The sequence below is a fragment of the Salvelinus alpinus genome, chromosome 38, assembly GCF_045679555.1.
Source record: "Salvelinus alpinus chromosome 38, SLU_Salpinus.1, whole genome shotgun sequence".
In the NCBI taxonomy this organism is placed as follows: domain Eukaryota; kingdom Metazoa; phylum Chordata; class Actinopteri; order Salmoniformes; family Salmonidae; genus Salvelinus; species Salvelinus alpinus.
The window spans coordinates 10,384,123-10,405,471 of NC_092123.1; the positions used below are offsets into that span (position 1 = coordinate 10,384,123).

Here is a 21,349-nt window from a genome sequence, read left to right on the forward strand (position 1 = left end):
GGGAAAGATGTTTGAAACGGGTATTTTGTACTTAACTCTACCATTCCAACTTACAATATCATTTATGTCCTTCATGGAGTTATCAGAATTGTGCGGGAAGGTCTGCTCAATCCAAGAGTACAACCAATTGATTACAGCATTAGCCCAAAAATGGAGGAGGCAGGTGGCAGCAGGAGGAGGTAGGGAACTGGTCTGTCCAATATAAAGGAACAAAACTTGCGGAGGAATAAAAATAGCATAAATAGGAAAGTATACCAGTTTAATTTGAGAACCAGGATGTTGACAACTGTGCCATACAGATTGCAAAATAGTTGGGAAGAGAATTTTGATGTATGGTACAGGGTGGAATGAGTTGATATATAAAACGATGCAAGATTCAAGACTTCGTGCTTTTCAGCCCAAATTATTATGTAGAATTCTTGCCACCAACAAAATGTTGAATATTTGGGGCATAAAATCATCGAAGCTCTGCAGATTTTGTGGTGAGGATACAGAATCAATAGACCATTTATTTTGGTATTGCCCTCAGGTAGCCTCTTTCTGGTCTCCGGTTCAGGAAGGGCTGAAAATGCATAGCATTGATCTAAAATTGACCCTAGATATAGTACTGTTAGGAGATCTGGAGAGGCCGGGTCAGACAATTACTAATATACTAATACTCTTAGTAAATGTATTTGTCTTCAACTCATAATCTGTGGATTCTATTCAATTAGATAGATTGAAATTGTATGTTAAACATCACATCCAGCACCTATCTCTGCTGGTTGGCCAGCAGAGATACAGTGGGGAGAACAAGTATTTGATACACTGCCGATTTTGCAGGTTTTCCTACTTACAAAGCATGTAGGGGTCTGTAATTTTTATCATAGGTACACTTCAACTGTGAGAGACGGAATCTAAAACAAAAATCCAGAAAATCACATTGTATGATTTTTAAGTAATTAATTTGCATTTTATTGCATGACATAAGTATTTGATACATCAGAAAAGCAGAACTTAATATTTGGTACAGAAATATTAAGTTCTGCTTTTCTGAGGTGTGTATTTTTTTTTTATAAAAAAAAAAAAACTGTCTTCCTGGAGGGGACTGTGGGTTGGGTCTCGGAAGGTTGAGGGACAGCTTTGGGGAACTGTGGGGGGATCTTGGAGGGTTTGGGTTCATGTTTTTTTGGCCTGGTGGGAGATCTGTCAACATGCCCTTGAGCAGGGCATTGATCCTGGATGCTTGTGTGTGTCGCTCTGAATGGGAGTCTGTTGGATGACTGGTGTGGTGTAGTTGTTGAGCGGCTTCACTGCAAGTATATTATATGTTTTTGATATTCAATAAAAATAAATAAAAAGGAATACTACGTTCCCTGAACAGCTGACTATCAAAGACACTGGGAATGTTGTCATTCAACATAACGTAGCCTTTGACATAACATGGATGAGTCATTTTGTCATGTCAATGCCATTTCATAGACGTTGGCGAATCTGAGGTTTTGGGGCCGAAATGTTGGGCCAACCATCTAGCCCTCCTTTGAATTAAACCTAATGTGCTGAGATCTGAGGTCTGCTTGTGGTGAGTGCAGAGGCTGTGTGTTTTCCTCTCAGCGAGTGCTCCGCTCTGTGTTCTTAGTCAATACTAATCAGGTGCTGAGAGATTCGGTCCACTCCAGAAACACTCATACATCACCCACTGACGGACACTATCCAATCTGATGTCTCTCTCTTAAACAAATCAGTCCAGGTGTTCACCTCCATGACTACACTCCAGCTTTCTGTGCATATAAAGGCAGTAGGCACACTCCTATAGATGTTGACTAGGTTTATTGTGTACAATGGAAACCCCAGACCTGCCAGTGCTAAGTATGTCTTGGCTCAGTGGTCAGGGGCAGGTAGCACAAGTATGTTGACCACTAAAGACCTCCCGGTTCAATGGCAGTAATAAGATTTGCTTGACAAAGAACGGCTCTCTGAGGCCTGGCAATTACAGGATCTCCAATGCACTTTCTCGCAGGTTGGTAATACTGTACTGTATTGGCAGTGTCGACTGCGTTACACCCTGACTACAAAATAAATGTAGAAATCTATATTATTCAATTATTGCACCCACACTGCTCGCGCGCGTCAACGAGCATCTGCGTTGCCACGGGCTAAAATAGAAGTCAGTTCTATTTGTGACGCAGATCGCACTGCAAGTCCTGCCTCTCCCATCTTCTCATTGGTTTATAGAAGCAGATACCCACGTGCCATCTCCTCATTGGGTATAACCAGAAATGACTAGAAATTATTTGGTTGACCGTTTTATGTGTGGATTAATTGTCGGATTAGAGGACCTTGTGCATTTCCGGTAAAATAACGCAATGTTTATATCCCAGGACAAATTAGCTAGCAACAGCAAGCTAGCTAAATAGGACAAATTAGCTAGCAAGTGCAAGCTAGCTAGCTAAATTGCCATAAATGTTTAATGCTATTCGACTTTACCCCAAATTAATGTAATTGGTTCAGTTTGTTTTTATATTTTTACCTGTGTGTCGGGATCGTGTTTGGTGTGGGGGGACAAATTAAATGTATGCACGATGGCGCTCGCGCACAGCCGGTTTGAGTTCTGTGTTATGGGCCTACACAGGTCCAAACATGAGTGAGTCCTATCGCATTCAAAAATGTAAATTTTCATCGGACGTTGACACAAAACCGCCCAGACACGTTCTTCTAATATGGATTGTTTATTATATGTTTTGAGTTCCGGTTTGAGACTCGTGCACATATGAGTGTGTGGGTGTATCAGAAAACACTTCATAGCTTGGCGCATTGACTACCTGACGTTGTGAGAGGCACTTCTTCACTGTAACACCTGGCCTCTTTTCCATGAATACACAGTGTGACATGCTACACAGGCTGACATTTGGAGGATGTGGCAGGAACATGGCTGGCAAGCCGTGCTGAGAGAGTCAGGCTCAGGAACTGACTGGTAGGTGTGTGTGTAGACAGTGAGTACTGGGATAGGGCTGCCAGCCAATGAAGCCAGTGCTGTGTGTGGGTCTGTATCTGTGTCTGATTGGGTTCAAACCCAGGTCTCGTGCAAACTTGTTATCTCTCTGAGGTAAAGCCTAGGCTTCCGGTCTCATCCAAATTGCAAACAAAGTTACTCATCAACCCACTTCTGTTACATGCACCACCGCCCTCTCACCAGCTTGTGAATAAGGACGGATGCCTCGGTGCCGTCACACCTCGTCTGCCACCCTGCTCAGGGCCACTCGTAGAGATCAGCACTGACATTTCCAAGCTTTCACTGCAGAGTTGGGTTTTAGTCAATACGGTTTGGCGTTTGCACAGTGAAATCTAAAGGCATTTGTACTTGGTAAGCGACACCACACAGAGGTAGGCCAGAGAAAAGGCTTTTGAACAAGGAGTAGGCTAGATAGCCTTGCTTTTTGAATATATTGCCCCACTACAAAGCAATCTTGCTATCTTAGGAGCCAGAAAGGACGTTTGTATTCTGAATCGCTTCCATGAGCTTTTGAATTTCCTTATCTCCTCTGGAACTGAGATAACACCTGCTCTGTGTTCCGCGTGCACCTGCATGACAGCCAGATGGAAAACATTAGAGGATGTTTTTGAGTGTCCTGCTGAACGTTTCCAGGCTTTCCCTGGAACAGGCTGCTAACAGATCCAGTTGGAAACAACTCATGGGCTGCGTCCCAAATGGCACCCTTTTCTCTATATAGCGCACTACTGTGGGCCCAGGTCAAAAGTAGTGCACTATATAGGGAATAGGGTGACATTGGGGTTGCAGGCCCAGCAAGGCCTCTGCTTTGCATCAGTGCAGATTTGGCAAACCATTTGCAGTACAACGTGCAATGTTTTTTCCCCCCCTTTTCGAACTCACTTTTTTTTTGAGCAATTATTGGAGGTCTCCCCATAGACACTTTTCATATGGAGTACGGATGAGGATCTAATTGTAAACAGGGTGAGGTTGAGAAATGTGGCCACTTGCGGTGCTCACAAAGGAGGATACTGTATCAAGGCCTGGATGGGATGGAAATATGTATCTATGTCTATGGATGGGATGAGGAGAACATCTGGAGCCAGCAGCCAGGCCTCAGCCCAGGCCATGTGTGCCACTCAGCTTCACTTCTCTCTCTTTCGCTCTCTCTCTCTCTTTCTCTCTCCTTCGCTGGCTTGTGTTCGACTGTTTGAGCCGTACTGAACGAGGCAGCCGTATCCTGGGGGACGGTAAACAGAGCGCTGCACTGTATTAACTCCCCGGTAAAACTGATATTTGGCTTTTGTTATAACTAACAGTGACTCTGTATACGTTCAGAGAGGATCAACATTAGCCTCATTTGGGGCCCTACATTCGTACAGCATGTGTTGTTGTTGAGACGGGCGCATCTGTTTCTACTCTGGTTCGCTGTGGTAGATTTGAATATTTTTCTTAATTCATCAATGCACTCCAACAACCCTCGTTTGGTTGATCCCAGATCTTGTGCTCTCAATTGCTCGTGACAGGAATTGGCAAGACCACACAAACAGATCTGGACCTGACTAGTCTAATCTCAATTGTATTGATTGAATCAGGTAGTTGAGAATGTGCTGATGTTAGGGGGCAGAATTTTTATGTTTGGAAAAATAACGTTCCCAATGTAAGCTGCCTATTTCTCAGGTCCAGATACTAGAATATGCATATAATTGACAGAATAGGATAGAAAACACTCTAAAGTTTCCAAAACTGTCAAAATATTGTCTGTGAGTATAACAGAACTGATTTCCAACCCGGAAGTGACTCTTATTTTGAAAAATCACTGTTCCATTGCCTGCCTTTTGTCCATTTAAAGGGATATCAACCAGATTCCTTTTCCAATGGCTTCCTCAGGGTGTGAACAGTCTTTAGACATAGTTTCAAGCTTTTATTCTGAAAAATGAGCAAGATTTATCAAAACGCGTCAGTGGATAGATGGATGTCCTTACATTAGTTAATGCGCTCGACACTGGTTGCTCGACATTTTCTTTCTCTCCAGTATTGAATAGTTTACAGTCCGGTTGAAATATGATCAATTATTGATGTTAAAAACAACCTGAGGATTGATTATTAAAAACGTTTGACATGTTTCTACGAACTTTACGGATACTTTTTGGAATTTTTGTCAAGCCTTGATGACCTGCCTAAGACTGTGGAATACTGAACATAATGCGCCAAACAAATGGAGGTTTTTCGATATAAAAATAATCTTTATCGAACAAAAGGAACATTTATTGTGTAACTGGGAGTCTCGTGAGTGCAAACATCCAAAGATCATCAAAGGTAAGATATAAATTTTATTGCTTTTCTGGCTTTCGTGACCAATATACATTGCTGCTAGGTGTTCTTAATGTTTTGTCTAGTGATCGATAAACTCACACAAACGCTTGGATTGCTTTCGCTGTAAAGCATATTTTCAAAATCTGACACGACAGTTGGATTAACAACAAGCTAAGCTGTGTTTTGCTATATTGCACTTGTGATTTCATGAATATAAATATTTTTTGCAATTTCTTTTAAATTTGGCGCTCTGCAAATCAGCGGTTGTTTACGAAAATGATCCCGCTAAAGGGATCCGTGCGTCAAGAAGTTTTAACAGGAATCATAATAGAGGATACACTTAAGCAAGCCTGATCCCTCTACAGTCAGTAACAAGGCATGATTGTTTCATGCTGGCTGTATACACTGTAACATGGCATCATGCAGCCTTGGGAAGGACCAATGTTTTCCTGCATGGATAATTCTATGCAAATATTGTAGCTGCAGTATGAGACATTTGACTACAGGCTAGTTATACTGGTGCTAGCTAGTGTTGCTGGGTGTAGGGTGAAATTGCATCTTGATCTTTTGTCAGTTTAACATTTTTCTACGAAAAGGTTAAGGTTAGGGTTGGGGGAGGAAAGCTGATCCTTGATCTGTACCTAGGAGAAGCTTTACCCCAAAGAAGTACAAGAAGTCATGTGTTCTCCATCATAGTTCTGATATTTTATGGTCTTTCTAAACCAGTTTATGGACTGCCTTTCTGTGAAGGCACAAAGTCACAGCCAGCAAAACACTAGAGCTGTAAATGTAAAACCTCTCTTTTGCCTCTGTCCTCAAATGCAAATCAGGTCCTTTATGGTGATGCAAGGAGAAAAATAGTTTATAATGCTGATATTACAGAACAAACTCTGGAAACAGGCCTAGATTTAAATGAATAGGAGTGCAAATGGGCACACCTGATCTTGCACATTGCACTCTGGGGTGAAGTTTCCTCTAGGTACAGATCTAGCATCAGCTTCTCCTCCCCCAATCCTAACATTAACCATCAGGGCATAAAATGTACTTTTTGGTCCAGGTGCCACTGTGGCAAGTAGATTTAATAATCTACAGTTGAAGTCGGACGTTTACATACACTTAGGTTGGAGTCATTAAAACTCCAACCTATAATTCACTCCACAAATTTCTTGTTAACAAGCTATAGTTTTGGCAAGTCGGTTAGGACATCTACTTTGTGCATGACACAAGTCATTTTTCCAACAATTGTTTACAGACAGATTATTTCACTTATAATTCACTGTATTACAATTCCAGTGGGTCAGAAGTTTACATACACTAAGTTGACTGTGCCTTTAAACAGCTTGGAAAATTCCAGAAAATGATGTCATGGCTTTAGAAGCTTCTGATAGGCTAATTGACATCATTTGAGTCAATTGTAGGTGTACCTGTGCGTGTATTTCAAGGACTACCATCAAACTCAGTGCCTCTACTTGACATCATGGGAAAATCAAAAGAAATCAGCCAAGACCTCCGGGACAAAAAAAATGAATCCTTGGGAGCAATTTCCAAACGCCTGAAGGTACCACGTTCATCTGTACAAACAATAGTACGCAAGAATAAACACCATGGGATCACGCAGCCGTCATACCACTCAGGAAGGAGTCGCGTTCTGTCTCCTCGAGATGAACGTACTTTGGTGCGAAAAGTGCAAATCAATCCCAGAACAACAGCAAAGGACCTTGTGAAGATGCTGGAGGAAACAGGTACAAAAGTATCTATATCCACAGTAAAATGAGTCCTATATCGACATAACCTGAAAGGCTGCTCAGCAAGAAAGAAGCCACTGCACCAAAACCGCCATAAAAAAGGCAGACTATGGTTTGCAACTGCACATAGGGACAAAGATCGTACTTTTTGGAGAAATGTCCTCTGGTCTGATGAAACAAAAATAGAACTGTTTGGCCATAATGACCATCGTTATTTTATGAGGAAAAAGGGGGATGCGTGCAAGCTGAAGAACAACATCCTAACCGGGATGCACGGGGGTGGTTTCATCATGTTGTGGGGATGCTTTGCTGCAGGAGGGACTGGTGCACTTCACAAAATAGATGGCATCATGAGAGAGGAAAATTACGTGGATATATTGAAGCCAAATCTCAAGACATCAGCCAGGAAGGGAAAGCTTGGTCGCAAATGGGTCTTCCAAATGGACGATGACCCTAAGCATACTTCCAGAGTTGTGGCAAAATGGCTTAAGGACAACAAAGTCAAGGTATTGGAGTGGCCATCACAAAGCCCTGACCTCAATCCTATAGAAAATTTGTGGGCAGAACTGAAAAGGCGTGTGTGAGCAAGGAGGCCTACAAACCTGACTCAGTTACACCAGCTCTGTCAGGAGTAATGGGACAAAATTCAACCAACTTATTGTGTATGTAAACTTCTGACCCACTGGGAATGTGATGAAAGAAATAAAAGCTGAAATAAATCATTCTCTCTACTATTATTCTGACATTTCACGTTCCTAAAATAAAGTAGTGATCCTAACTGACCTAAGACGGGGAATATTTACTCGGATTAAATGTCAGTAATTGTGAAAAACTGAGTTTAAATGTATTTGGCTAAGGTGTATATAAACTTCCGACTTCAACTGTACCATCCACACAGATTTCTTTACCAGCCAAAAATATTTTTGTGACTTTAAAAGTACACCAACAAAACATACAAAAACGGATGAGCATGCTTTGTCATATTTATTTTTTATAAATGTATAACTAGTAAGAAGTAACTCATCTAGTATATTGAATATTTATTTATTTATTCCAAAATACACTACATGACCAAAAGTATGCTCATCGAACATCTCATTCCAAAGTCATGAGCATTAATATGGAGTTGGTCACCCCTTTTCTGCTATAACAGCCTCCACTCTTCTGGGAAGACATTCCGCTAGATGTTGAAACATTGCTGCAGAGACTTGCTTCCATTTAGCCACAAGCATTAGTGAGGTCGGGCATTGATTTTGGGAGATTAGGCCTGGCTCGCAGTCAGTGTTCCAATTAATCCCAAAGGTGTTCAATGGGGTTGAGGTCTTGGCTCTTTGCAGGCAAGTCAAGTTATTTCACACTGATCTCAACAAACCATTTCTGTGTGTACCTCGCTTTGTGCGCTGGGGCTGTTGTCATGCTGAAACAGGAAAGGGCCTTCCACAAAGTTGGAAGCACTGAATTGTCTAGAATGTCATGCGCTTCTAAAAATGTATATTTCACTCAACACCCCAGCCAGGCGGTAGTAGAAGTAGAATAAGCTATATAGGATTCGTAGTTCTTTGACTTTGTGCGGTTAATTTACCAGCTATGAAACGAAAAGGCAGAAATACTTTGAAAGCAGCTACTGCAGCATTTATTTGACTATAAATTTGATAATTCTTGACTATTTGTATTCACAAATGTGAGTGAAATGCTCGCCCTGACCATCCGTCAACGTGGCTGGTGAACTAGAAATTTCACCCGACAATGCCAAAATTTACACGCTGGTGTTAATTTTAGGCCCTGTTAACCATTAGTGGAGGAAATACAGAGTCTAAGGGCAACTTCAACCCAGACAGCACATTGAAGCCCTTTGAATGAGGAATGGAAATGTAAGATCAAATTTTATTTGTCACATCTGCCGAATACAACAGGTGTAGTAGACCTTACTGTGAAATGTTTATTTACAAGCTCTTAATGCAGTTCAAGAAATAGAGTTAAGAAAATATTTACTAAATAAACAAAGTAAAAGATAAAAAGTATATATCAAGTAACACAATAAAATTACAATAACGAGGCTATATACCGGGGGGCCGGTACAGAGTCAATGTTATTCAAATGCTATTCAAAGCCCTGTCCCTGACTACCTCAATTCTCAGAAATGTTACCCTCACAATGGATTCTTCCCACCATTGCGGCTTTGACTCATTAGTAAATATTACACAGCTCTTCTTAATTAATTTGAAACCGGGGAACGTTAGTCATGCTTGGGAGATGATGAGATGATAAATCAAGGCTTTTGACTGCCACAGGGACTCTGGGAACTTTTGTTATTTACCCTGCCGCGAGACTGAAGTTCTGGGACTGGTTTCCCAAAATTATCTTAAGGCTAAGTTAATCATTAGAACTATTAAGCTCAATGCTAAGTTCGTCATTAAAACCATTGAGCTCAAGGCTAAGTTCGTCGTTAGAGCCATTGAGGTCAATGAATTTAGCCTTAAGATGTTTTTGGGAAACCGGGCCCTGGTGAGAGCCTGTAGCCGAGAACGGGCACGCGTGCACTCGCACACAAACACTAGGACGGACATGTTGTTCTGTTCTTACACTGTTGTGAGGTCCTGTAGAGAATAAAGACTGTTCTGGATGACTTCTCCAGACTAGAGTCAATCAACAGCAGCTATGCTGGCAGCCTTGCTCCAGGTGTGGGTGTGTGTGTTTTTCCTCCATGGAAAATCACCCCTGCTTATGGTCATCATCCAGCTTCTCCGCTTCCACAACATCCCCTCAAAGTCCACACTGGAGGTCGACCGATTCATCGGAATGGCCGATTAATTAGGGCCGATTTCAAGTTTACATAAAATCGGTAATCGGCATTTTTGGACACCGATTATGGCCGATTACATTGCACTCCACGAGGAGACTGCGTGGCAGGCTGACTACCTGTTATGCGAGTGCAGCAAGGAGCCAAGGTAAGGTGCAAGCTAGCATTCAACTTATCTTATAAAAAACAATCAATCTTAACATAATCACTAGTTAACTACACATGGTTGATGATATTACTAGTTTATCTAGCTTGTCCTGCGTTGCATATAATCAATGTGGTGCCTGTTAATTTATCATTGAATCACAGCCTACTTCGCCAAACGGGTGATTTAACAAGCGCATTCGCGAAAAAAGCACTGTCGTTCAACCAATGTGTACCTAACCATAAACATCAATGCCTTTCTTTAAAATCAATACACAAGTATATATATTGTGTCACTTCTCTTGCGTTCTGTGCTAGTAGAGTCAGGGTATATGCAGCAGTTTGGGCCGCCTGGCTCGTTGCGAACTGCCAGAATTGTACATAATTATGACATAACATTGAAGGTTGTGCAATGTAACAGCAATATTTAGACTTAGGGATGCCACCCGTTAGATAAAATAGGGAGCGGTTCCATATTTCACTGAAAGAATAAACGTTTTGTTTTCGAAATTATAGTTTCCGGATTTGACCATATGAATGACCTAAGGCTCGTATTTATGTGTGTTATTATATTATAATTAAGTCTATGATTTGATAGAGCAGTCTGACTGAGCAGTGGTAGGCAGCAGCAGGCTCGTAAGCATTCATTCAAACAGCACTTTCCTGCACTTCGCTGTGCTTCAAGCATTGCGTTGTTTCTGACTTCAAGCCTATCAACTCCCGAGATTAGCCTGGCAATACTAAAGTACCTATTAGAACATCCAAGGTATATGAAATACAAATGGTATAGAGAGAAATAGTCCTATAATAACTACAACCTAAAACTTCTTACCTGGGAATATTGAAGACTCATGTTAAAAGGAACCACCAGCTTTCATATGTTCTCATGTTCTGAGCAAGGAACTTAAACGTTAGCTTTTTTACATGACACATATTGCATTTTTACTTTCTTCTCCAACACTTTGTTTTTGCATTATTTAAACCAAGTTGAACATGTTTCATTATTTATTTGAGACTAAATTGATTTTATTGATGTATTATATTAAGTTAAAATAAGTGTTCATTCAGTATTGTTGTAATTGTCATTATTACAAATATATAAAAATCATCCGATCTTAATCGGTATCGGCTTTTTTTGGTCCTCCAATAATCGGTCGACCTCTAGTCCACACAGCTTTATTTTTGTGGAATTCCAGATCCCCCCCCAACCCTTACCTCAAAACCCTAAACGTAACCCCAAAAACCTAAACCTTAAGCTTGAAATAGCATTTGACCAACTTCGACAACAAAAAAAGTCCTGGCTTTTAAAAAAAGTTCTTGTTTTCCGACCTTGTCAGGACATTCGGGTGAATTGTTAGGACATTGGGGTCCTGATAATGTAGGAAAACAAGTACACACACACACACACACACACACACACACACACACACACACACACACACACACACACACACACACACACACAGAGCCCCTCTCCTCCTGTCACCACACTGAGAGCCTACAGCTGTTCTGTGGCTGAGAGGGCACTCTCCATTAGCTGCCTCTTGCTTAATTGATGAGGTGTTCAAAGATGTCTTCACTCGCACGGTAAAGTACACCCAGAGTTGGAGCTGTGGTCTTGATGGAACAGGGAGATGAAAAGTGGGGGAAATATATTTTTTATATCTTGCCATTTATGGAGCTGGACCATGGTTGAGTCTGAAATTGCACCATATTTCCTATATAGTGCACTACTTTTGACCAGGGCCCTCAGGTCATAAGTAGAGCACGATATAGGGAATAGGGTGCCATTTTGGAGGCACCCCATGTATCTCTCCCACTCTGTAATGGTACCTTTCATTGTTGAGTGGATTCCACGATGCTTCTTCCTTACTTAACGTTTCCAGAAAGCTAAAATGTCAGAGGGTGGATGATGATGAGCGCAGGACTGTGAAGAGAGGAATGAGTTTGAAGGGGGGCTGAAGAAGAGGAGCGGGTGTAACTTAAGGCTGATGTATTTAGTCCAAAGTCCATTTTAAGTTAACCCATGCTAAACCTGGGTTTAGCTTAGTGATCAACTCAGAGAAGCAGAATGACAATGGAGAGAAAATGCTTCCTTCCTCTTCCCACCTTGGATATGCAGTACTACTACTGCTAGTAGCTGCTGCCTTTTCTGATTTAGGCTTGTAAAATTCCAGAATCTTATTTTGTGATTGTCTGGATCTTATATGATCTATTAACAGCTCCATCTGGATTTCGAGCAAGGATATAATGGAGTGAATTTTTGCAACTCTAGTCTGATCGGATGACATTTTGTAAACCATAGAACTCCTCCTCAATGGTCTCCACTAGTACTGTGTCGTTGAGTAGCACCCTCATGTTTCCTGCATTCTGTGGAAGTGGTCTTACGCAATGCTGCTGATCGTGTCATCTTTCTACCATCATGGCCTTAGTTCTCTCTGTACCTGTCACGTAGAGGTGTGATTAGGCTCGCGGAGGGCTTATCGGGAACGCATTATCAGAAGATTGGCTTTGCTTGACGTCAGCCTTCATTTCCTCTTCGTGCAGGAGAGGGATTTGGCTCTATCTGCTATTTCGATAGACTATTCCTTTGCAGAGTTACGTTTCTAGCACAACGCTCCTGCTATGAGTCACGTGTATGTTGTGGTTGACCTCAAACTGGGGGTTTATACCAACCGACTAGGAGAATGGGTTCAAAGGACATTTCCTCACAGACTACCTACCCCCATGTGTCTTTGTCCATCTGTGTGCATGTGTGTGCGGGGGGTTGTGTGTTTTATTTACTCAGAGACGGGTAGCGCTGCTGGTACTTTCAGACACAGCCCCGTAATACCGTGTGCATGTTCCACAGAGTACTATTATGCAAGCGTTTCAGTTGCCGTGACCACATCGCAGCATGTCAATCTAAATCCTAAACATCATTGTGCGGGTTCATCAGACTAAAGATGCTCATCAGGCTTAAAGATGCTCTGTGAAGATGGCACAGGATGTGGAGAGATCTCTTGTTAGGTTTAAATACCACTTCTCTGACATTTGATTATAATGCGGCTATATTTAGCCTGCCACTTGGCGATAGGCAGCTCTTTCGGCTTGATTAAAGCAGCAGCGACTTAAGAAGCCATGTTTTGTGACTGACACACTGGCTGGTGAGATCTCAGCCAGTCTCGGCTCATATCAGCTGGTCTCGTCTTGTCAAGAGGAGGAGGGAGGGAGGGAGGAAGGGGATAGAAAATACTTTAATAATAATCTGTCTGCCTCCCCCTATTGTTCTCCTGCTCCTGTTTCCCCGGGAAACCGTGGCTAAACCATAGGCCTTTTGTCTCAGGCTAGCCGTCTCATGACCACATGACTGTTGTCCATTTCCGCATTTATTTCACCTTTGTTTTAACAGGGAGTCATATTGATACCGTGGTCTCTTTTCCAAATTAGCACGGCAGAATACAGAAATGCACACAATAAATAGAAACATGCAACAACGCATAGCCTGCAGTGTCACACACACTGGCTCAGGGTGTTGCGTTGGGCATGTGTGATTCCATTGCAGTTGGACTGCCCAGAATCACTGCTAGGGGTTACTCATTATGTGATGATTGATTCTGCGCATCGCCTCGTTCAAACTGATCCCCTCAAACACGCTGATTGACTGTCTTCTCTCTCATCTCACTCAAAGGCTTCTTTTAGCAGATAATGGCTGAAACGGGAGAGAGCAGCTTCAAAGGCATCTTTAGGTGGTTTGGACCCACTGGAAGTTGGTGAATAGCAGCGAATGTCCCTCTTATTTGGTTCTCATTGGTGTAGGTTGAAGTGTCCGCTAGATGCTGATCTCGAGTCAGTTTTGCGTTTACCTCACTATGGTTAATGTTAAGTTCGAGGGAGGGAAGCTCATTCTAGATCTGTACCTAGGTGGAACTTCACCCCGGAGCGTTCTCATTTGTCTTATCACCATCGTTTACTGTATCCAACACTATGCTGTCTATAATATAAATGATGTATTGCATAGCCATTGCGAGTATGAAAACAACAAGGATATTAAAATAGACGAGAGGGCCGCGTTGAGGCATGAGCTCTTTACATCGAGGGTTATTAAGCCAAAGCGCTGTGTGCATTCAACGAATTTCAATCAGTGATTTTTTCCTTGAGTAGAGACTACATATTATCAGAATGAGGTCCCCTCCCAGTAACTGACACACACACACACACACTCCTGACGTGATAGGATAGAATGGCTTTGTGTGCAGAGATCACATGACATTCTGTTCATTAGAATTCTGATACATTTTCTTCTCTCTCACTGAAATCTCTTTGTTTCTTAGTGAATGCTAGAGAAGGAAGAATTCTCAGTGGTCTATGCACTGTAGAGTTTTAGTCTTATCTTTAGCCCAATCACGGCGGGTCTCGTCAGAACTCAGAGTTTGGGCTGAGCCGACCCTGAAGGGTTAATAATTCATCTAGGACTGATCAATCGCTAGAGAACAAAGTGATGCGTTGTCTAATATTTGGCTCTGTACAAGCCGCAGGACTTTTGGATGCAAGATTTGGTCACTCTGTCTGCCTCTTTGTTATTGGCAAGCTCCCAATGGGTTGCAAATGGTAAAAAGCCTGCCTCTTTTCTATCCATTTTGTGCAGATGCTTTGCTTTTTACTTCAGAACAAATGTTCACAGAACAGGTAGTGACTGTTAAGAGATTTTTAACAGGACAAAACACGCAGTCGGCAAAGGTTCCCTTATTGTTATCGAACTCGTTTAAAGGCCTGTGTTGATACCTGTAATTCACTCATGGCCAAGCCACAGGCCCAATGGCAATATCCTCTTGTCAGTCCAAACTAAGTTTCCCTCGGACTGTGAGAGAGTATCAGCCATGAAGTGATGACAGGGCAATCTTGACGATGGGCATGATGACAGCCTTTCAGACAGCCCCCTGAGAAATTACAGCCCTGACTGAGCCTCATCACCTCTGTCATGAACCAGCCATTTCTTAATGGGACACCTTCTCCCAACCCTGGTGTTTTCATCCTCACAGGAACACGAGTGCGCTAAGGTTTTGCACTATATAGGAAACAGAGGGGCATTTTGGGATGCACCCAATATTTTTTTATTTTTTTTACAAAGAATTATTGGAATGTGACTTTTCCCAGCACCCCGTTCCATTAACGCCTTTTAGTACCGCCGACATATCTAAACTCCACCTATGTCTGTTGTCTCGGTGTGAGGCTGGCAGAGAGCGAGCTTATCTGAACCTGCGTCAGTCTGCTGCGTCCGGTATAGAAATCACCACTGTATGCCTGGCCAGGGGAGCAGCATAGCACAGCATAGCACAGCCTTACTGGCATCATGTATCTGTCGCGGATGGCTAGATGGATGGTACCATGTGGTCACACAAGTTACGCTACCTGTGCTCGTGCTATTGGGAGAGAGCACACATCACATGCATACATATGTTGTTTCAGTTCTGGGCCATGTTCAGTCTCTTCAAAATACCACCACCTCCCTGAGGGTACATGGAATTACAGACCCAGTGAAGTCGGTGGTTGTTCGGAGCTTTTCGATGTGTAAACCCAAAGAGTGTGTGTGAGTGTGTGTGTATTTTTGTTGTGTCATGCTCATACATGCCTGAGGCAGTGTGTATGTGCACAGGAGTGTGTTCATTCATGCGTGTGTATTGATCTCTCCGTGTCGTCTTTGTTTGTCAATTCCAGACCTGCACGGTTTGCTCCCAGCGCTGGTGCCTGACCTTATTGATCCTCTCCTCTCTTTTTCTCTCCTCTCTTTCTCTCTCCTATCTCTCTCCTCTCTTTCCTCAGATCTGCTGAACGGCGCTCAGGAGAAATGTGAGCTTCCCCCCATGGACGGCTTCCCTCACTGTGAGAGCAAAGTCAAGGTCAGCGACGCACACAGTCTCACACACACAGTCTCACACACACAGTCTCACACACACAGTCACACACACACAGTCACACACACACAGTAACCACCAGCAGCAGCAGTAATCACAGCCCTCCAGCCCCAGGCCAGAGTCTGCCCGGAGCAGATACCGTCATATCATAAAGGCCATCTGCTCTGTGCGCTGCTCCCAAGCCTCCACTGGCAACCAAGGAAAGGCAGCCATGGCTAGCCGATCACCATTTTTAAAAGAGACAAAACAGGGCTCAAACATGCTCCATAGCGGAAACAGAGGAGCTGTTTTGTCCTATTTAGCCTCCCTTTGTCTCTTTCTCTTTTTTTAATGGGATTATATCAAGCACATTTAAATCTCAAGTGTTTTATTGAGGTTAAATCATAATGCAGCTTTGCAGCTTTTCAATGTATTCTGTTTGCGCGTGGCCTAAATGTTTCTGCTGATAAAACTGTTGGCTAGTAAAATAACTTCAGAATAATCCCAGCTGTCACAGTGCTATATAATACTGTACATGGTACAAACTTCCTACTGGCATCCTTTTCCTTCCTGTTATTGTGCTCTGATGGATGGAATAATTATTATTAGAATAATCTTTCACAAGGTTTTTAGCAGGAACAAAAGACATATTGAAGACTTCTTGCTCCTTCCGATTACAATATACATTGGAATTCATAAACCCCTGTAGAATACCTTTTAAGTCAATTAGCTGCACGTGATGTTTTCATCTGCCTTGCGTGACTCATTCCAGGGGACTTACTTGGGTGGCTGTCAATCTCAGTGGAATTAGTTAGGGCAGTCTCATATAAACCTACACCGACTCTGCATAGCCTAGTCATTCAAAAACAATGGATGGAAATCGCATAGAAAAATCTGATGGAAATTGCAGTGATGGAAAGAGGTAGGCTACGTTCCAAATGGCAGCCTATTCCCTATGTAGTGCACTACTTTTGACAAGGGCCCATAATGAATAGGGTGTCATTTGAGACTCAGCCTTAATGTGTCAGTGTTGGAGTGGAACACCATTATTCCTAACCCAGACTGTAAGTGATTGCCATATTCCCCCGTAGCCTTGGCCAAGTCGTAGCCCCACTATGCGCCTTCACTCTGCGCCTTCACTCTGCTCCTTCACTCTGCTCCGTTCACTCTGCTCCTTCACTCTGCTCCTTCACTCTGCTCCTTCACTCTGCTCCGTTCACTCTGCTCCTTCACTCTGCTCCTTCACTCTGCTCCTTCACTCTGCTCCTTCACTCTGCTCCGTTCACTCTGCGCCTTCACTCTGCTCCTTCACTCTGCGCCTTCACTCTGCTCCTTCACTCTGCTCCTTCACTCTGCTCCGTTCACTCTGCGCCTTCACTCTGCTCCTTCACTCTGCTCCTTCACTCTGCTCCTTCACTCTGCTCCGTTCACTCTGCTCCTTCACTCTGCGCCTTCACTCTGCTCCTTCACTCTGCTCCGTTCACTCTGCGCCTTCACTCTGCTCCTTCACTCTGCTCCGTTCACTCTGCGCCTTCACTCTGCTCCTTCACTCTGCTCCGTTCACTCTGCTCCTTCACTCTGCTCCTTCACTCTGCTCCGTTCACTCTGCGCCTTCACTCTGCTCCTTCACTCTGCGCCTTCACTCTGCTCCGTTCACTCTGCTCCTTCACTCTGCTCCGTTCACTCTGCTCCTTCACTCTGCTCCTTCACTCTGCTCCTTCACTCTGCTCCTTCACTCTGCTCCGTTCACTCTGCTCCTTCACTCTGCTCCGTTCACTCTGCTCCTTCACTCTGCGCTTTCACTCTGCTCCGTTCACTCTGCTCCTTCACTCTGCTCCGTTCACTCTGCTCCTTCACTCTGCTCCTTCACTCTGCTCCTTCACTCTGCTCCTTCACTCTGCTCCGTTCACTCTGCTCCTTCACTCTGCTCCGTTCACTCTGCTCCTTCACTCTGCTCCGTTCACTCTGCTCCTTCACTCTGCTCCTTCACTCTGCTCCGTTCACTCTGCTCCTTCACTCTGCTCCGTTCACTCTGCTCCTTCACTCTGCTCCTTCACTCTGCTCCGTTCACTCTGCGCCTTCACTCTGCTCCTTCACTCTGCGCCTTCACTCTGCTCTTTCACTCTGCCCCGTTCACTCTGCGCCTTCACTCTGCTCCTTCACTCTGCGCCTTCACTGGGCTTCAGCAGATTTTTTATTTTCTTCTTTTTTCTTTAACCTTTTTTTAACTAGGCAAGTCAGTTAAGAACAAATTCTTATTTACAATGACGGTCTAGGAACAGTGGGTTAACTGCCTTGTTCAGGGGCAGTTGTTCAGGGGCGATCCAGCAACCTTTCGGTTACTAGTCCAACACTAACCACGAGGCTACCTGCCGTTTTGCACATCTCCATCTGTGAACATCTGAAAACAATGTATTTTTGCGGTTAAATCTCGGAAACGTCAGCCCGTTTAACCAAAACACTTTTTCACTTTCAGTGACATTGACACTTTGCCCAGAGACACTTTTTTTTGTCCCTGTTTCTTTGCTTATATTGCCTGGTTCTTTTTCTTGGATTGAGTCCACACACACACACACAGACAGACTTGGGTCTGGTCAAATAGCTCAGAGCTCCTACACATGGGATGGGAGGACTGGCCAAGGCATGTGGATTGATACGCTATACTGGTACCTATTGTGTTCAGTCCTGATCAAGTCTCCTCCTCTTCCTCAGTGGATGAAGGACATGTGGCGGTCAGACTCATGCTACACTAACTATGGCGTGGACGGCTCCACCTGCTCCTTCTTCATATATCTCAGCGAGGTGAGTGGTGTCTGTGTCTGTATGTGCCCGTGTGTCTGTGCCCGTGTGTCTGTGCCCGTGTGTCGGTGCCCGTGTGTCGGTGCCCGTGTGTCTGTGCCCGTGTGTCTGTGCCCGTGTGTCTGTGCCCGGGTGCACAGTGGCTACAGTGTGGTTTGATCTACTCATTGACATTCAGTGTTAACAGCCTGGGGGACGTGGAACGCCCCAGCTCTTTACGTATTCATCCACTGCAACTCCACGCGCCCTTGACGACTGAACTATTTATCCTACAGCGCAGATTTTCTTTTTAGGAGTTAATATGGAAACATGTACTGTAGCATTCTGATGACCCTAGCGAGTACGGTACGCACATGCAAACACAACACTCGAGATGTAAAGCCCATTTATACCGTAGCATTCACAAATAAGGTTTGTCCTCTGGTGGTCAATGAGAAGCTCATTGCTAAGTAGCAATGACTGAACTGAAGTTTGTTTTAATCAAACTCAAGTCCCTGACTCTTTATGTTGATTATTCTCGGTCAGATATGGGAGCTGGTCAGATATGGGAGCTGGTCAGATTTGGGAGCTGGTCAGATATGGGAGCTTATAAATGTTGTATCAGTTGAGATCAGTGCTTGGGGGAAGTGTCATTTTACTCTACTGAAAAAACCTGTTGGGAGAGACATGTACCATATCCATTAAAGGAAAACTCCACCCCAAAACTATATTCTAGTATTTGTTTCATCAGTCCATTGTTGAGTATAGTCCCAAAATGTTTTGCTTGGCAGCAATCAAGATATTTCACTTTCAAAATAAAGCCAGTATGATGCATTTTGCGTCATATTATGCAACACTCAGCATCATATGATGCAAAATGCATAACACCGGCTGCATTTCTGTATTTTGAACGTTTATATAGCATGAGAACTTGATTGCTGACATGTAAAGCATTTTGGGACTGTAATTTTCCTTTAAGGGAGAGAGGGTGGCTGCGTACCAAATGCCATCCTATTCCCTATTTAGTACAGTAACTCTTGACTAGGGCCAATAGGGAACTTTTAGGTGTGCAGCCAGTGAGAGGTCTATGCAGCGAGACAGCTCTCTATCTCTCTAAGTCACACTTGCTTTCACAATGGCGATATGCATGTATTTCCATGTAGTATCAGCCTTGTTCTTTCTCTCTCTGCCTCTCTACTTTTGGCCAGAGCCCTACACCCTATCAGCCAGAAACCCCTAAAGTAGTGCACTATATAGGGAATAGGATGTCATTACAGTAGGCTGGGGCCAAATTGCTTCTCTGTCTATCTCTGTATCTGCACTCGACGGTGAGGCTGGGCCCACCATTGCTAGTCGATGCATCAAACACCCACCGCCTCCCCCCCAGAACCTCTGAAGTGAGAACAAAGTGAGCCAGGCCTCTGTCGGCATGACATCTGCTTTCACTGAAACAATTACCTGCCTAATGATTGCCTGATTTGCTTCCTAGGCTTGCATCCCAAATGTTACCCTATTTCCTATATAGTGAATTGCTTTTGACCAGGGCCTATATGGCTCTTATCTAACGTAGGGCACCATATAGGGAAGAGGGTGCCATTTTGGGACACAACCCTAGTGTCCCTTCCTCCCTCCCTCGCCCATGCGTCCTCCTCTCTCTCCTCTCCGTTGGCAGAGTTTACAGGCCCATACTCTGTCACATTTTCCATCTCAGTTCCTTCTGATGTTATGTTCTGATGTTAATGTCATTTTAGGTGGAGAACTGGTGCCCGCGCCTGCTGTGGAGGACCAAGACATTGGACGAGGAGGCCGACCGGAGGGGCCAGGTGAGTGTCTGAACTGAAGGGCTTTCCACACTGCCAAGCCGAGACAAACTGAGTATAGTTGCTTGAACCACGCTGGAAAGGACAACGGGAAAATAAGATATTAGAGCCAACACAGTTCGGTTCGGGTCGGCACGATGTGAAAATGACAACGTGATAAGAAAATATCATAAAACACAATAGTGAAAAGGGCGTAAGTGCCAGTCTCTGCACCCTGCTGAAAAACCAACAGCCTGGCCAGTCCTTTTCACTCTCACCCCTCTGGGGGACTGGCCAGACAGAATACCCAGCCTGAAGACAAATGCCAAGTCACGAGGGCATTGAATAGCTTTTATAATGTTAGAACATGTGCTCTTTAGAAATGACCTCTTCCACTTGTCTTTTAGCTCAAATGGTATCGGCTAATGCATAAGCAATGTTAGATGCTGCACATAGGCTAACACACACACCGTCTGAAGAGTAGAGTCACTCCAGTGATTCCGTTAGTAACTGACTATAGAGCAGGAGTGGATTTATACCATGACGCCTGTCGCCATGCCAATGGGCACTCGCTCAAATCTCCTTACAGGGCTGTCTGAGGTCAGAACTCCGGGCGTGGCTCGCCGTTACTGGCTTTAAATATACTCCTGGATATGGATAATGCGATAAGTCCAAATGTAATACTCTTTTCCCCCCTTCGGATGTCCTTTTGTCTTTGAGATCACCATTGATGGTGGCTGTGATTTTGTTGTTGTTGTTGTTGACCTGGGCCCATAACGCTATGGTTTAAAGTAGTGCACTATATAGGGAATAGGTTGCCATTTTGGACACGACCCCCCAGACTATTCTCTCCCAGTGATTTCCTGTCCTGATGAGGGATGGTAATACACTGCCAGAGCTTTGTTAGTGCGTTGTTGCCCCAGCTT

General features: G+C 43.8%; 1 protein-coding gene across 1 annotated transcript in view; it reads left to right on the plus strand.

Moving 5' to 3' along the window:
* Positions 1–21,349, plus strand: part of LOC139566288 (alpha-1,6-mannosylglycoprotein 6-beta-N-acetylglucosaminyltransferase A-like) — a 124,271-nt gene that overhangs the window by 43,727 nt on the left and 59,195 nt on the right. Inside the window, exons 4-6 of the mRNA XM_071387367.1 lie at positions 15,776–15,852; positions 18,559–18,648; positions 20,376–20,447. Coding sequence (XP_071243468.1) covers positions 15,776–15,852; positions 18,559–18,648; positions 20,376–20,447 — 239 coding nt within the window. The remainder of the gene's footprint in view (positions 1–15,775; positions 15,853–18,558; positions 18,649–20,375; positions 20,448–21,349) is intronic.